Consider the following 17,329-nt stretch of genomic DNA (forward strand, 5'->3'; position numbering starts at 1 on the left):
GGGGGCTGAATACTTATGTAAATTAGATATTTCTGTGTTTTATTTTCAATACAGTTGTAAAAATGTCTAAAGACATGCTTTCACTTGGTCATTATGGGGTATTTTGTGAAGATCAGTGACAAATTATTTAAATTCAATCTATTTTAAATACAGGCTGTAACATAACAAAATTTAAAAAAGTCTAGGGGTGTGAATACTTTCTGAAGGCAGTGGATATGGAGAAATAACCACAGCATTAATTGCACATTTAATCTTAGTTATTTTACAAAAATAAGAAATAACTTATAGGGAAATGGAGTACGTGATTGAGAACATCACCCTATATGGTCTGGTGTGTAAAAGCTGTAATCTGGAAGAGCATAATGGTTCTACGCACGGCATACAGAGAGCAAGATCTCCGTTTGGTCTGCTCCAGCTGAATTCTTTGCTTCGACGGACACTCGATAAACACCCCATCGGTGATATTGGTGGTACACTGCATCTCCTCGTGCCGTCAGGTTGATGTACTCTGCTCGAAAACCATCATCAAAATCCACAGCATAGTGTGTTGTCACTGTGTCTCCCTGCAGGATGCACAGAATGCGAGAATGCTATGCATAAAAAGTTCAAGGCCTTTTAAAAGGGGAACGAAACATAATACATATTAACATCAAAGTATATCAAATTTACAATGCCTGGTTGTAAATAGGATGTACAGCTCATAAAGATGTAAATGAGGAAACTTTTGAGATGATGAAAACAGTGTGACTCGATGTGTTGTGTTGACGGAATTCAAAGGAGATGGGATTGATAAAGCTACAAAGAGTCAGATGTTACCGGACACTTTGTACCACAATGAAACACATAAAATAGCTTATCAAAAAGTTCAACTTCTCTGTTAGCTGGAGAAGTAATGCAATGTCAGATAATGAAACAAAACTTTTATTTCAAGGAGAATAAAAAGGTTAATGAATTCAATGTGTTTTTCTCTATAAATAGAGAAGCCACATGTTTTAGAAGTTGAAATTTTTCTTTTCTTTGAAGACTAATACAAAACAAATTCCAATTAAATAATAATCTAAATTTTCAACAGCTGCAAATATATATATATATATATATATATGAAAAAAATATATATATATAAAATAGGAAAAATCGATATATATATATATATATATATGAAAAAGAGAGAAAAAAAAAAAAAAAATATATATATATATATATATATATATATATGACAAAAATAACATGAAAAAAAAACATATATATATATATATACATGGAAAAAAAAAAATATATATATATATGAAAAAAAAATATATATATATATATACAGTATTTCCCAAAAAAAAAAAATATATATATATATTTAAAAAAAACATATATATATTTAAAAAAAATATATATATATATATATATATGAAAAAAAAAATATATATATTTGAAAAACAAAAAATATATATATATATACACAAAGAATTAAGTTAAGCACCCCCCCCCCGTTTTTTTACAACCTCGCACATTACAAGTTTGTTGTCGTCAAAACAGTGTAATATACCCATGATATTGCTATATTTTCTGGAGAAGTGATATTATGGTCACATAAAAACATAACAATCATGCCGTTTTCAATATTTTATTCTGAATAATTTAAGGTGAAATTTTTTGGGAATTTTAGGCATATTTTCACCTCAATTTAAGTATGGAGCTATAGGTCCATCACGGACAGTGTGGATGACGTTTATGTTTTCTAACGTACAGTCATTGTTCTGAGAAGACCTCTAGCGATCTTTGCGTCAATAACGTGTGTAGGACCCACGTGATCGGATCACTGACTCAGCCCTACGCCTCATAGACCCTGTAAGCCGTCGTATGCGTTGCTGTGGCAGGTTGTTCCATTCCCGATGTAATGCACGTTCCAATTCATCCTGATTGGCTATTGGAGGGACCATCTTCGCAATTTGTCGTCCCAACATGTCCCAAACGTGCTCGAGGGGGTTCAACCTGCCACAGCAACGCATACGACGGCTTACAGGGTCTATGAGACGTAGGGCTGAGTCAGTGATCCGATCACGTGGGTCCTACACACGTTATTGACGCAAAGATCGCTAGAGGTCTTCTCAGAACAATGACTGTACGTTAGAAAACATAAACGTCATCCACACTGTCCGTGATGGACCTATAGCTCCATACTTAAATTGAGGTGAAAATATGCCTAAAATTCCCAAAAAATTTCACCTTAAATTATTCAGAATAAAATATTGAAAACGGCATGATTGTTATGTTTTTATGTGACCATAATATCACTTCTCCAGAAAATATAGCAATAACATGGGTATATTACACTGTTTTGACGACAACAAACTTGTAATGTGCGAGGTTGTAAAAAAACGGGGGGGGGGGTGCTTAACTTAATTCTTTGTGTATATATTTGAAAAACAAAAAAAATATATATATATTTGAAAAAAAAAAATATATATATATATATTTGTAAAAAAATATATATATATACAGTATATGTATATTTATAAAAAGAAAAAATATATATATATATATATATATATATACAGACTTGGCATTTAATATGGAAAAAAATTTTCTTCTTGACTTGGGTTTACTTTCTTAACTCAGTATATCAATCTGGTGAGTTTCTTTTACACTTTGGTGATTTATTTGTTAAAAGAACCATGTCACTAATTGTCTGTCGCAGCAAGAAGTCAACAACAGGATTATATCACAGGTGGCGTGGCAAAATGTACGGACAGGTGCATTTGATGATTGGCTTCACAGTCAGGTATACAAGGGTTGTTGCGTTCTGTATTAGTGGAAAACAACTGCTGCACGTCTCCAAAAGTTATTGCCGCTTCCTCTGGAGATGGTCCGTCAACTCGACAATGCTGTTTGTCATGGAGTGGTGGCTTTACGAAATTATGGCATGAAACAGCATGCTATTGCTCGGCAGTATGGCATCACTCAAGGTCAGGTGTCAAAGATCCTGAAACGAAATGCTCAGAGGGGTGTCCCTACTCCAATACCGAGGCCAGGACGTCCCCGCAGAACCACAAGGAGGGATGATCGCCAGCTGCACCGGTTAGTCCGCAATGGCCATACCAAGTCAGCTAATCGGCTTAGGGCTGAGTGGCAGCAACTGACAAATGTGCCTGTATCCAGAAGGCTAGTCAACCAACGACTGGTTCAAGCAGGCTATCGTGCCAGGCGTCCCCTGAGAAAGCCACGCCTGACCAGACAACACCACCAGCGCCGATTGCAGTGGGCCAGAGAGCACCGTCAATGGCAGCCAGGACATTGGAATCACGTGATCTTCAGTGACGAGTCTAGATTTCTGGTCTATCGTCAAGATGGCCGCGTCCGAGTGTGCAGACAAGTGCATGAAGCCTACAACAAACATTGTATAGTGCCAAGAGTCCAAGCTGGAGGTGGTGGGGTGACCGTTTGGGCTGCTTTTCATGCAGGGGGCAAAACTGACCTGGTTGTTCTGAATGGAAACCTGAACCAGTTCAAGTACAGGGCCATTCTGGAAGAAACATTGCTTCCATTTGCTCATGCAGCCTTTCGAGGAAACTTTGTCTTACAAGATGACAATGCACGGCCTCATCGTGCTCGCATGATCCAACACTTTCTTGCTGACCGTGGTGTAGAGCATATGGAGTGGCCTGCCATGTCCCCGGATATGAATCCGATGGAGAACTTGTGGGCAGAATTAACGCGTCAAATTGACCACTTGGACCAGCAGCCGACCTCTGTGTGTGAATTGCAGCAGGCTATTGTCACTGCATGGCAAGCGATTCCTGTCCAAACCTTGGCAAATCTCGTGAACAGCATGCCTCAACGTGTACGTTCTCTCCTGAATGCTCGTGGGGGTTACACGAAGTACTGAACTGTAATTTTACTGTCCGTAATCCCAGTCGTAATTTAACTTTTGTTTTTGTTAAAAAATTTTTTGGCTAATGTGCAAAATAAAGAGCTACTTCTGGAAAACGTACATAAGTTTAACACAGTACTGTCCATGAATTGAGTTCGATATCAGTTTACATCACTTTCAAGGATCAATTTATTTGTTTTGAAATGTCAAATGTGGTTTTTGTTTCTTTTAAAGGTCACATTAACAAAATCTAGAATAATTTCAACATAATTCCAATGAACTTTTGGTTCTAAGACATCTTGAAAAGTAAGTTCACCCCCACAAAAAAAATTATTCCATATTAAATGCCAAGTCTGTATATACATACATATACTAGCCGAAAGCACCCGGCGTTGCCTGGGTTCTTTTTGAATGAATTTACTACTATAATTCTGCTTTTACTCATGGCCGTAGAAGATTGACGACTATAATTCAGCTCAGCTTTTAATTGCGAAATGGATCCAGTCCGGCCGAGGCAGCCTCGACCGGCCTCGCCACGTAGTCTAAAACCTTCCCGGGGCCCGTCCCGACATTTTCAGTTCTTTTTGAATGAATTTGCTACTATAATTCAGCTTTTACTCGCGGCCGTAGAAGATTGACTACCATACTTCAGCTCAGCTTTTAATTGTGAAATGGGACGAGCTCGGCCGAAGCGGCCTCGGCCGGCCTCACCACCTAGCCGATAACCTTCCCGGGGCCCGTCCCAACATTTTTAGTTCTTTTTGAATGAATTTACTGCTATAATTCAGCTTTTACTCGCGGCCGTAGAAGATTGACTACTATAATTCAGCTCAGATTTTAATTGCGAAATGGGCCCAGCCCGGCCGAAGCGGCCTCGACCGGCTTCGCCACCAAGACTATAACCTTCCCGGGGCCCGTCCCGACATTTTTAGTTCTTTTTGAATGAATTTGCTATTATAATTCAGCTTTTACTTGCGGCTGTAGAAGATTGACTACCATAATTCAGCTCGGCTTTTAATTGTGAAATGGGCCCAGCCCGGCCGAAGCGGCCTCGCCACCGAGACTATAACCTTCCCGGGGCACGTCCCGACATTTTTAGTTCTTTTTGAATGAATTTTCTACTATAATTCAGCTTTTACTCGCGGCCGTAGATGATTGACTACCATAATTCAGCTCAGCTTTTGATTGTGAAATGGGCCCAGCTCGGCCAAAGTGGCCTCGGCCGACCTCGCCCGGTCACGCCACCTAGCCTAAGACCTCCCGGGACCCGTCCCAACATTTTTAGTTCTTTTTGAATGAATTTACTACTATAATTCAGCTTTTACTCGCGGCCGTAGACGATTGACTACTATAATTTAGCATTGGTTTTAATTGCGAAATGGGCCCAGCCTGGCCGAGGCGGCCTCGCCACCTAACCTATAACTTTCCCGGGGCCCGTCCCGTCATTTTTCGTTCTGTTTGAATGCATTTACTACTATAATTCAGCTTTTACTCACGGCCGCAGAAGATTGACTACTATAATTCAGCTCACCTTTTAATTGCGAAATGGGCCCAGCCCGGCCGAGGTGGGTGGGCCTCGACCGGCCTCACCACCTAGCCTAAAACCTTCCCGGGGCCCGTCCCGACATTTTTTGTATTGGAGGTTTCTTCCTGTCTTTCACCGTTCAAGAGATTAGCTTGCGCAGACAAACAAACAAACAAAAACTTTATTTTATATATATAGAAGAAGAGGATATATATATATATGTATGTATGTATGTATGTATGTATATATATATAATCACCTGGAATTAAAATGCATTAAATCTGACTTTTTGCACATTTATTTACACATCGTGAGACTGGGACAACAATACCCCAAGCACTTCACAAGTCATCTTGTTTTCATGCACGCCATCTTTTCATGCACATACATAATGCACGCCATCTTGATTTCATGCTCCCATACAATTTATAAATGTACCAATTTGAAATACTGTTCCGAATATTCCGTAGCATGTGTTTGGTGACCATTTGATTTCCTCAGTGCCCGAATAAGGTCATTTAGCCACAATGATGCTCATATCAGGATTTTGTAGGCTGAGGAAGGCATCTTTGTAATTGTTCGATCAGCCTTTTTATGTTTGACATGTTTTTTCGTCAAATTGGCGATTTCTGCTTGAAATCATTGTCATGTTCAAAGAAGAATCCCCAACCAATGTGATGTGTTCCTGAGGGAGTAGAACCTGCCTGCATTTGTCTGGCAGTGAGTGTGCTGTTATACAAGTCTCCGACACCCTTGGCTGAGATGGGTATACAGCCCCACACTTGTATTGATCCGACATGCTTTGTGGAAAAAGCAACTGTCCCACGCCATGTAATTTAGGAAAGGAATCAATCCACAGACAAATTTCTGGCCATCATCAGCACGGAATCCATTCCCTCAAGCCCTTTCCCTTCCTCTCCTCCATCCCCCTTCATTCCCCCCACCTCCCATTGAAAGGTTGAGTTGGCAAGCCGTCCTGACATTACATAATCGACTGTTGGGCACCTCCTGTTGGCCTTTCCCTTTGCAACAAGTACAAGTTTGGAGTGTGGGTCCACAAACAGCATAACAGTTCATGGATGTGATTAGGAGATATAAAAAAGGAGTGTCTGTCCATGTGTCTGTCTGTCCCCAAACTACTCCCTTTTGTGGCTAGCCCTGCCAAGGCATCTGTGGAATGTTTTGGGATGCCAACAGGTGTCCTATGATGGGTAGGAGGTTTCATAAATTCCTCAATACAATTATGATTTTGAGTTTCGACCGATACAAAGCTGCTCCTGTAAAAACCTGTAAAAAAAAAAAGTCTGTAAAAAAAAAAAAAACAATAAAAAAAGGCTGAACGATCTGTGTTTGGTTTATAAGAATGTTTTTAAATGACTTGGAGGGCCCTACATTCAAGTGTGAGCCAGAAAATAATGCTGTTGTTTGCAAGTTATTTAAATGCATAGTTGTTGAAATACAGAGCAAAACTACTATTCAAGCAACCTGCTCGGGATTAAGGGAGGCCTTATCTTGAATCCTTCGCTTATGCGTGCGCCCAACAGCATCTGTAATGAAACAGAATGTAGAAACTGTGAACGCACATCTTAACTCAAGGGTCTATAGTGCAAAGCACTTTCGACCTGGGCTCCACGACTGCTCCCAAAACACTATAGTTTGGATGCCGAGGAGCTCGCCAAAATGTCAGTGCCACATCAAACCTCTCAAACCCAGGCATTCTTTATGATGACAAAGCAAATAGGGTACATAACATTTTAAGCAATTTATGTCCAGTAACAAGCAATTTATGGGAATGAAATTTAACAGAGTCAATGGAAAAAGTCACCGGAATAGAAAATGGGATCAATTGGATGAAATCTTGTTTAACTCTTTTAGCTTCATCCCAAAGGAGAGGATTTATGCTTTCTCGACAGTCGTGCTTTTTGAAGTTTTACTGCTTTGGCATGCCACACAAAGTTTGATTCCTTACATTTGGCATCAAAGACTTCTCCATTTTTTTTTTTTTTTTGTGTATACAAGATCGAGGCTTGTGTAAGAGCTAACATTGAACCTCCTTTCGAGGCCATATTTCCCCACAGAGTGGGGGTTGGCCTTTTTTTGGGCACTGTGGTCCCCTTTTTGAAGCAATGTTTTATGGTCGGATGCCCTTCCTGCCACCAACCCTGTTAGTCGCCTCTTGCGACACACAGGGAATTACCAGTGAACTGGTAATCAATTTGCCGACCTCAGAAGGATGACAGCCTGAGTCAAACCCCCCTGGCGTTAATTCAGCGATCGACCAGGATTCGAACCCAGGATCCCAAGCTGGCACCCTAACCGCTAAGCCAACACCGGGCTCACCAGGTAAGAGCTAACATTTTTTCTTTTTTTTCTTTTTTTGTATACAAGATCGAAGCTCGTGAAAGCTAAAATTAATCACACAAAAAGTCAAACCGACACACAAAACACAAAACAAGGGGAGCGGCAGACAAGACGGGGAGAGAGGCGGAAGGACACAAACACAACACCTGAGAGCAGGGACATCGAGAGAACTGTGGGAGGGAAAGGGCTTGGGGGGAGGTGGGAGTGGTATAAAACATATGGACACTGCAAGGACTTCCAGGCAAGAAGTTGGAATTTCAAAAAAGTTGATCTGGGGTGAATTAACAGGGGTAGAAAAGATCAAGGTTTTGGATGGGGGAAGATAAGAGATGGTGGTGAACAGCTGTTTTAAACACCTGGAGGGATGAGTGGGATTGATCTAAAGTAATCTAAATTAAATCTCATCAAGTTCAATCTAAAGTTCTAAAGTTCTAAAGATCTAAAGTTCAATATAAAGTAACCACTTCATATCCAAAACCGTTAGTAAAAATGAAAATCCTTCAGTCTGAGAATGAAAATGAAACTGAAAAAATTCCAAGAAAATCCTAGAGGATTAAAGAGATTGTTGGATGTGTTACATTCCATGTACAACTGATCAAATCTTTGACATCCAGATTGAGGTGATCGATCTCAAATATTTGGCCTGCAAGGCTGCTTAGTATAAGGTTTAGTCAAAATATTTGTGGATGAAATGCACTAAAGAAGTTGTCGCAACAATTTTCTAGTGGTGGGCCAGTTTGTCACAGGGCTGTCAGGATGTGGACCGGAAAGATAACCGAGTCATTATTAGTCAATAGAGCTTAGAAGAGTTAATTTTTTTTATTTCCGGTTAATCTCCAAAAGTGAGGTCTGTATACAGTTTAACCATGGAGTGGTATGGTTTTCGTGTTGGGCACGTTGGTATGTCAGTGTGAACTCTGTGCCTGAATGTTTATGTGTGGCCCGGCAAACGCAATGTGAAGAAAGGGAAAGCAGAGCGTTCCTCGGGTCTGAAATCCGAACTGAATGCGTCTATGAGGGCCGGAATGAATCCCTTTGTGGGCCGGATCTGCCATTCAGGCCATATGCTGCATACCCTTCTTTTAAAAGATAGAAACAAAAGGTGCAAACAAATGATGGTTAACAACATACAGTGCCCTCTCTACATGAGTGTTGGAACAGTGAAGGCAAATTTGTTATTATTTCTATATACTCGAGAAATTTGGATTTGAGATCAAAAGATGAATACGAGGCAACAGTACAGAAGGTCATCTTTCATATCTTGGTATTTCCATCTCAATTATAACAATCACACAAATACTGGGCAGACCAAATACAACAATTTGAAATATCATGGGGGGGGGGGGGGGGGGGGGAGAAACCTATCGGGTACTTAGCAATAGACAATGGCCAGGTCAGCCAAGGAAAATAACTGTTGTTGATGATAGAAAAATCATCAGAGCTGTAAAGAAAAACCCTAAAACAACTCTCAGAAACATCACCAACAACCTCCAGAGTGCAGGGGTGAAAGTATCGCAATCTACCGTTCACAGAAGTCTTTAACAGCAGAATTACAAAGGCTACACCGCAAGATGCAAGCCTCTCATCAGCACCAAAAATAGAAAGGACTGATTGGAATTTGCCAAGAAGTGCAGAGGTGAGCTAGTGAGTTATGGAATAAAGTTTAATGGACAGATGAGACCAAGATAAACTTTTACCAAATTGATGGAAAAGTGATATTGTAGAGAAAGGAAGGAACTGCAGATGATCCAAAGCATACTACCTCATGTGTGAAGCGTGGTGGAGGAAGTGTCATGGCTTTGGCTTGCATGGCTGCCTGTGGAACTGGCTCACTCATCTTTATTGATGATGTAACTAATGATTGCAACAGCAGAATGAATTCAGAAGTGTACATAAACATTTTGGCTGCCAATGTACAAGAAAATGTGTCTAAACTTATTGGGCGGCATTTCCCTATGCAGCAAGACAATGACCCAAAACCCGATGCCAATGCAACCAAGGAGTTCATCAGGGGAAAAAGGTGGAAGGTTTTAAACCGGCCAAGTCAATCTCCCAATTTATATCCAATGGAACATGCATTTCACTTGCTGAAGAGGAGACTAAAGTCAGAAACACCCAAAACAAACAACAACTGAAAATGGCTGCAGTAAAGGCTTGGCAAAGCATCTCAAAGTGAGATACCAAGAGTTTGGTGATATCGATCGGTCACAGACCCGATGCAGTTATTGCATGCAAGGGATATTCAGCAAATACTAACTGATATATTACTTTAATATACTTTCAGTGAATCTCTTCCAATACTTATGCTTACCTAAATGGGGGAAGTAAACATAAAAAGTGTTATTGTTCTACAATGGTAAAACATATATCATAGAAATACCAAAAAATAAAAGCTGACCTTCTGTACTTTTGCCTCATATTCATGTTTTATCTCAAATCCAAATTACTTGCTTATCTTACTATAATTCACCAAATGTCCGTCTGTCTGTCCGTTCCCAAGTACCGAAAAAATGGCTGAATCAATCGCAACATTTTGGGTGGGTAATCTTGGGACCCCCTGGAATAAATAGGCTATATTGTTTTTCCAATTTTTTTCAAATTTTCCAGTTTTTCCAAACACGATGGAATAATATTTACCGATATTAACAGTGATGTGGCTTTTATTGAAATTCTACAAATACTGTTTAGATTTTGATGATTTGGGTGTGATATGATTTAACGGATGTTTATATAATTCGTTTAAAATAAAATAAAAAGCCTTCAATTTCTAATATTTTGCCTTTTCATTTGGGCCTCACAATTGAAGCCCTACCTGTAGGGCGGGTACCATTGCTAGTATACAATAATAAGAAATTTGCCTTCACTGTTTTAATATTTATGGAGGGCACTGTCTGTGATTGTAGATGAAGATTGGATGGGAATGCCTGTGCAATATTGACAAAAGTTTTACTCTGATGGTAAAATGATGGTGCTGAAAGAATGAGAGCTTTGGAAACCGCAAGGCCATATATAGCTGGAACAAGTTTTGTCTGCCTTCCCCTTTATTGTCACCTGGAACAGTGAACGTGCCATGGTGGCACCGACACTGCCATTCTGCAGAAATGACAAACTGCTTGTCCGCAATCCCTTCCGAATGCTGCATCACGCCAGAAATGCTTGCTGAGGAACGTGCGATATTCACGGCTCTCGGGAAAACATAAAGGTCGACGGAACTGAAAATCTCTTTTATGCAGGTGTGGCATTCTGGCTGCCATGATCGATATTACTGGAAGCTGAATAATATGAAGACTGCAAGCAGAGCACGATCACATTCGCTTAACATCAAAATTGGCAAATTTTTGCATTTCTGTTGAGCTGATCCGGAGGTTCACATGGAACAATAATGGTCTCATCATATTCATTATTACGAGGTCCAATCCATGGTTTTCTCATTTGGAGGAGATTTCGAAATGATTGGAAAAAGCACAGAACACAGAATATTTTGTGATGGTGAGCAGAGGAATTAAAATGGTGTGATGAGGAAAAATAACTCAAACATGTGGGTGGTTGTCAGGATTTTGAAATGAACGGCAAAAACAGATGCTTTCATCAAAAACGCAACAAAAAAAATCTTCCAAAAAATACTCATCCCGAATAGTTTATTGTCAAAACTATTTTATAGACCTGGTAGCTCTTAAATAGTGTTGAATGCAGACCTTTAAATATTGATTGAAATAAATAATTAAATAATGACGGAAGACATCCATTTCAAAATTAAATACAGACTTTCCACAATGTTTTTGAAGAATATAAAATTTGAGAAAATGTTTTTGAAGAATATAAGATTTGAGAAAATGTTTAAGAATTCACAAACCAAACAAAATTCAACCATATGGACAAAGATCTGTCTCCATATGGACAAAGACAAAGATCTGGACAAAGATCTGATCTGGACAAAGATGAACTCTCAAACCTGTCTCCTTCCTCCAAATCCTGGTGGCGTCTGGTCAAATCCGTTTCTGGTGTTTGTTCCCCCTCCATCCCCTCCCTTACCTCAAATGGCAACACAGTTGACATCGCACGTGACAAAGCCGAATGCCTCAACTCTGTGTTCGCCTCAAAATCCTTAGTCCCAAACCCATCTCTCTCTGTTCCCACCTTTCCCAGTCGAACCCAACTGCTCCTGGACTCTGTGTCCTTCTCTCCTGACAAGGTGGAGGAGTTTGTGTCAAACCTCGACTCTGATTCTGCAACTGGACCAGACGGCATCAGCCCACGGGTCCTAAAATCCTGCTCTGCCGCTCTATCTCACCCTCACTCTGTTCTTTTCACCCTATCTTTTGCTCAAGGTCATCTGCCAGCATCCTGGAAATCAGCTAACATTACCGCTTTACACAAAAAAGGTGCAAAAACAGATCCTTGCAACTACAGACCAATCAGCCTGCTCCCAATTATCAGCAAAGTCATGGAATCCATCATTGCTTCGGATATGAAATCTTTCCTCTTCTCCAATGGCTTGATCTCTGATCATCAATTTGGTTTCAGACCAGGTCACTCTACTCTGGACATGCTGCTTCTGCTGTCTCAACAATGGATGGAGGTCCTCAATGCCAAACAGGAAATCAGAGCTGTCTCCCTTGACATATCATGGGCCTTTGATACGGTCTGGCACCCAGCTCTGCTCACCAAACTCTCCTCCTATGGTATCCATGGAAATCTCCATGCATGGCTTGCGGACTTCCTCTCTGGTCGTAGTCAACGTGTGGCCCTGAATGGATTTCTCTTATCTCCCCTTCCTGTTCAGGCTGGAGTTCCCCAAGGAAGTGTGCTGGGCCCTGTGCTTTTTCTGGTCTTTATCAATGATCTCTCCGACTCTCTGGAAAATCCTCTCTATCTCTTTGCTGATGACTCCACTCTCTGCCGCTCCATTCCTCTTCCCTCAGATTGGCAGTCTGCAGCCTCCTCACTCTCTGAAGACCTGGACAAAATCACAGACTGGTCAAACAAGTGGAACATGTCTTTCAATCCTGACAAATCTCACTCTCTTACTATGTCTCTCCGAAAAGATCAACTGGACAACCCTCCCATCTACTTTCTCAACAATCCTCTCTAAGAAGTTCTGTCGCTCAAGCTTTTGGGTCTCACTATCTGCCATGATCTTTCTTGGGAAAACCACATTTCCAAGCTGGCCTCCAAAGCCAGTCGCCGACTGGGCATCCTCCGTCGTGCGAAGTCCTTCCTCGGCACACCTGAGCTCCTCACCACATACAAGGCTTTCATCCGCAGCTCAATGGAATACTGTTCTCCCCTATGGGCTGGTGCTCCTGCCTCACACCTGGCTCGGCTTCACGCTGTTGAATCCAAAGCTTTCAAAATCATTGGAATCTCCCGCGATGAAGCTATCTCTGAGGGCCTTTCACTCACTCACCGCAGGCAGGTAGGTGGTCTTTCTGTCTTCTACCGACTCCTCTCCGGCCTTGCTCCCCCAGCTCTCTCTGTGCTCTGTCCCGCAAATATTCCTACAGGTCGCACAAGATCTGCCAGCAACCCTCTGATGGTTAAACTGCCGAAATCTCGGCTCTCTGCTCACCTTCACTCTTTCATTTCTCTTTTCTCCCGCCTGTGGAACAAACTCCCACACTCCCTTCAATCCCTCTCCTCCCTCCAGGTCTTTACAACAGCTGTTCACCACCATCTCTTATCTTCCCCCATCCATAACCTTGATCTTTTCTACCCCCACTAATTCACCCCAGATCCACCTTGTTTGAAATTCCAACTTCTTTCCTGGAAATCCTGGCAGTGTCCATATGTTTATACCTCTCCCACCCCCCCCCCCACCCTCCTTCACATGCCTCCCCCCCAAAGCCCTCTCCCTCCCACAGATCTCTCGATGTCTCTCGGTCCCTGCTCTCAAATGTTGTGTTTGTGTCCTTCCCCCTCTCTCCCCATCTTGTCTACCGCTCCCGATGTTATTTGTTTTATGTGTCTGTTTGTCTTTCTGTGTGATTAATGTTCGCTCTTTCACGAGCCTCGATCTTGTATACAAAAAAAAAAAAAAAAAAAAAAAAAAAAACATCTGTTCCTGAGTTAAAAAATGATAATGAGCCAACAGAGGTGAGTTGAAGATCATTGCAGGTTGATGAGCAACTCACTTGGAACCCATTCGAGATCGCGTAACTGAGTTACACAGCGTTACGCTCACGTAAGCCAATTTTGGATACATTCCTGTGTAACCCGAGCTGAGTTGCGCACCTGAGCTGCACTACTATCTTCAAAAGTGTCTACTTACTGTCTGATGTTTTCCTTCAGACAACGGATTAAACCTGAACACTTACTTTAAAATATGATGTCAATATTTGACAGGTTGAAGCGAGCTTCTCCACCGTTTCTTGCGCGGTGGTAGATACGTTCAATATGGATTTTCTTGTCTTTCAAACGTTCCATTTTTCAATTTTTACAAGGATTAAATACCAAGGATTCAGAGACACCAAGGATTCAGAGACAAAAGAGACAAGGACACTGAGGATTCAAAAATACATACCACCGGTACCATAAATTTCAAATTCTCTTTCAATTTTTTTGTCATCATCAATGTCTACTGTGTTGAATCAATGACAGCTGCCATATTGGTTCAAAGTGAGTTGCGCAACTCACCGTTCAAGTTACTTGCCACACTGCGATGTTGCAAAACTAAATTCCACAATAACCTTGGGTGTGCCTCTGTTTGTAGAATAATATTGAAAACAGCATCTTACACATTGTTAACAGGCCTACATTTTTGGAAGCTCTGAATGATGTTGAGGTTATGGGTAAGATCCACTGCCATTCCAGATCAAGGAGATTTTGCACCTATCCAAAGAGTAATATGAGAAAGAGATGCAGGAAGTATATGTGAATCTGGAAAACGTATTTCACATATTCAAAATGAACCATGGATATTGAGAAAGTCATTATGAATTTGTACGATCTCGTCTTGAAAACCTGGTTCATTGTATTTCCCCAGCGAGTCAGTGACGTCTCAGATAATCTAGACAAATGGTCCACCAAAGTTGTTTAACTCATTGGCACAACAATTAGCTAGTGCTGTTATTATTCATCGTGAAACTACAACTTCACAAGAATGTGCAAGAATTCTTAAATCTTCAGCAAAGGGCATAGGCCTCAAATTGCATGAAGCCATGTTAATGAAATTTAGAAATCGTATAAGTAAAGTGCAAGTTTTTCCTGTGCTAATTGGGTATATGTGAATCTGCTAGATTTCTGCTAGATTTCAAACTGCTAGATTTCAAGTAAAATATTTGGGGTTTTCTCTCCAGCAAATCAGTTCTAACACACACTGCCTGCCATAGCATTCTATTGCATTGCAAAAGTCAATATGACAAAAAACACCTGAATCAAACTTTTTCAGTTTTCTTCCCACATGTACACATATATATATATATATATATATTCGTCCAAAAAAAAAAATATATATATGTGTACAACTACATATATATATGTGTGTACATGTGGGAAGAAAACTGAAAAAGTTTGATTCAGGTGTTTTTGTCATATTGACTTTTGCAATGCAATGGAATGCTATGGCAGGCAGTGTGTGTGTGTGTGTGTGTGTGTGTGTGTGTGTGTGTGTGTGTGTGTGTGTGTGTGTGTGTGTATGTATGCATATATATATATATATATACATATAAGGGTTAGGATATATATATATATATATATATATATATATATATATATATATATATATATATATATATATATATATATATATATATATATATATGAGGGAAAGACAGCACAGGGGGACCGCGAGTGAAAGACAGCACAGGGGGAGCGCGAGGGAAAGACAGCACATGGGGACCACGAGGGAAAGACAGCACAGGGGGACCGCGAGGGAAAGACAGCACAGGGGGACCACGAGGGAAAGACAGCACAGGGGGACCGCGAGGGAAAGACAGCACAGGGGGACCGCGAGGGAAAGACAGCACAGGGGGACCACGAGGGAAAGACAGCACAGGGGGACCGCGAGGGAAAGACAGCACAGGGGGACCCCGAGGGAAAGACAGCAAATGGGGACCACGAGGGAAAGACAGCACAGGGGGACCGCGAGGGAAAGACAGCACAGGGGGACCGCGAGGGAAAGACAGCACAGGGGGACCACGAGGGAAAGACAGCACAGGGGGACCGCGAGGGAAAGACAGCACAGGGGGACCACGAGGGAAAGACAGCACATGGGGACCACGAGGGAAAGACAGCACAGGGGGACCGCGAGGGAAAGACAGCACAGGGGGACCGCGAGGGAAAGACAGCACAGGGGGACCGCGAGGGAAAGACAGCACAGGGGGACTGCGAGGGAAAGACAGCACAGGGGGACCACGAGGGAAAGACAGCACAGGGGGACCGTGAGGGAAAGACAGCACAGGGGGACCGCGAGGGAAAGACAGCACAGGGGGATCACGAGGGAAAGACAGCACAGGGGGACCGCGAGGGAAAGACAGCACAGGGGGACCGCGAGGGAGACAGCACAGGGGGACCGCGAGGGAAAGACAGCACAGGGGAACCACGAGGGAAATACAGAATAACACATTTTTCTGCCGTGTTGTGGTTTTGCAATAAAGAACAACCCCTCAAGTTAATTACACGACAACAGGTAGCCTTCAGTAATCAGTTATTTCGTATTAAATGTGAAGATTAGCTCCCTTCCCATTGTGTAGTAATTAAAGCAGATATGCGATGAGTTTAGGCAGGATTCAAACCTTTGTATTGTTGAAGGAAGACATTGGTTCATGTGCAAGGAGGCATGGCTACAAGCGCAGTCCACGTGATCAACCGCGACTGTGGTAGGCGTGGCTAAAAGAACCGCCCACGTCACCAGCAGGTAACCAATGAGAGGGTGTGGACAAGTAAGCAACCAATTAGGTCTGGACACTTCAGCAGCAAACTTCACCAGCAAAATCCAATGAGAGATCATGGACACGCAAACAACCAATCAGGTCGTGGACACTTCACCAACAAACTACACCAGCAAACTACCAGTGTTGCCTCGGCCAATGGGAGCATGTGGAACATTCTATGGAGCTTTTCCACCCGATATAAAACCATGTCCATTGCACCTCCCTCTCTCGCTTCCCTCTCGTGGTCCTTCAAGCTGGCTGTCCGACGTGCTGGTTCATCCTTCCTGCGCTTGACCTTCGTTCCTCATGCTGGTGCTTGATCCGAGCTGAGGTCGTCGCCTGCGCTGAATCGTTCATTCGACCTGGATCGTCGTTCGTGCTGACTTTTACATGGCGGCTCGTCCTACGGACCTTCTGCAAGCTGCGCATCATGAACGGGCCGGGAGCTCGGTCTGAGTTAACCTGTGCGATTCATCCCCCGTGTGTGTGTGCAAGGCGCCTGTTGGGATTTAGATAGGTAAGAATTGATAAGCCTGCCTCTCGTCCTTGTTCTGTGAATAATAAATAAAAGTGTACATTTCGTTTCCTTTCAACCTGTTCATGTACGTCTTTTCCCCCATTGGCCCAGCATAGTCCGAACCGAATTTGACTCTTTAATTAGGACCACAAATCACGCAGCATAACCGTGATTCACACCAGTTCAAAAAACCC

The 17,329-nt window shown here is 42.0% G+C and overlaps 1 protein-coding gene across 1 annotated transcript in view; it reads right to left on the reverse strand.

The window, feature by feature from the left end:
* LOC144890851 (VPS10 domain-containing receptor SorCS1-like) overlaps positions 1–17,329 on the reverse strand; it is a 244,620-nt gene that overhangs the window by 111,672 nt on the left and 115,619 nt on the right. Inside the window, exon 4 of the mRNA XM_078772716.1 lies at positions 377–563. Coding sequence (XP_078628842.1) covers positions 377–563 — 187 coding nt within the window. The remainder of the gene's footprint in view (positions 1–376; positions 564–17,329) is intronic.

The sequence above is a fragment of the Myxine glutinosa genome, chromosome 2 (genome assembly GCF_964187855.1).
Source record: "Myxine glutinosa chromosome 2, kmMyxGlut1.1, whole genome shotgun sequence".
Taxonomy (NCBI): domain Eukaryota; kingdom Metazoa; phylum Chordata; class Myxini; order Myxiniformes; family Myxinidae; genus Myxine; species Myxine glutinosa.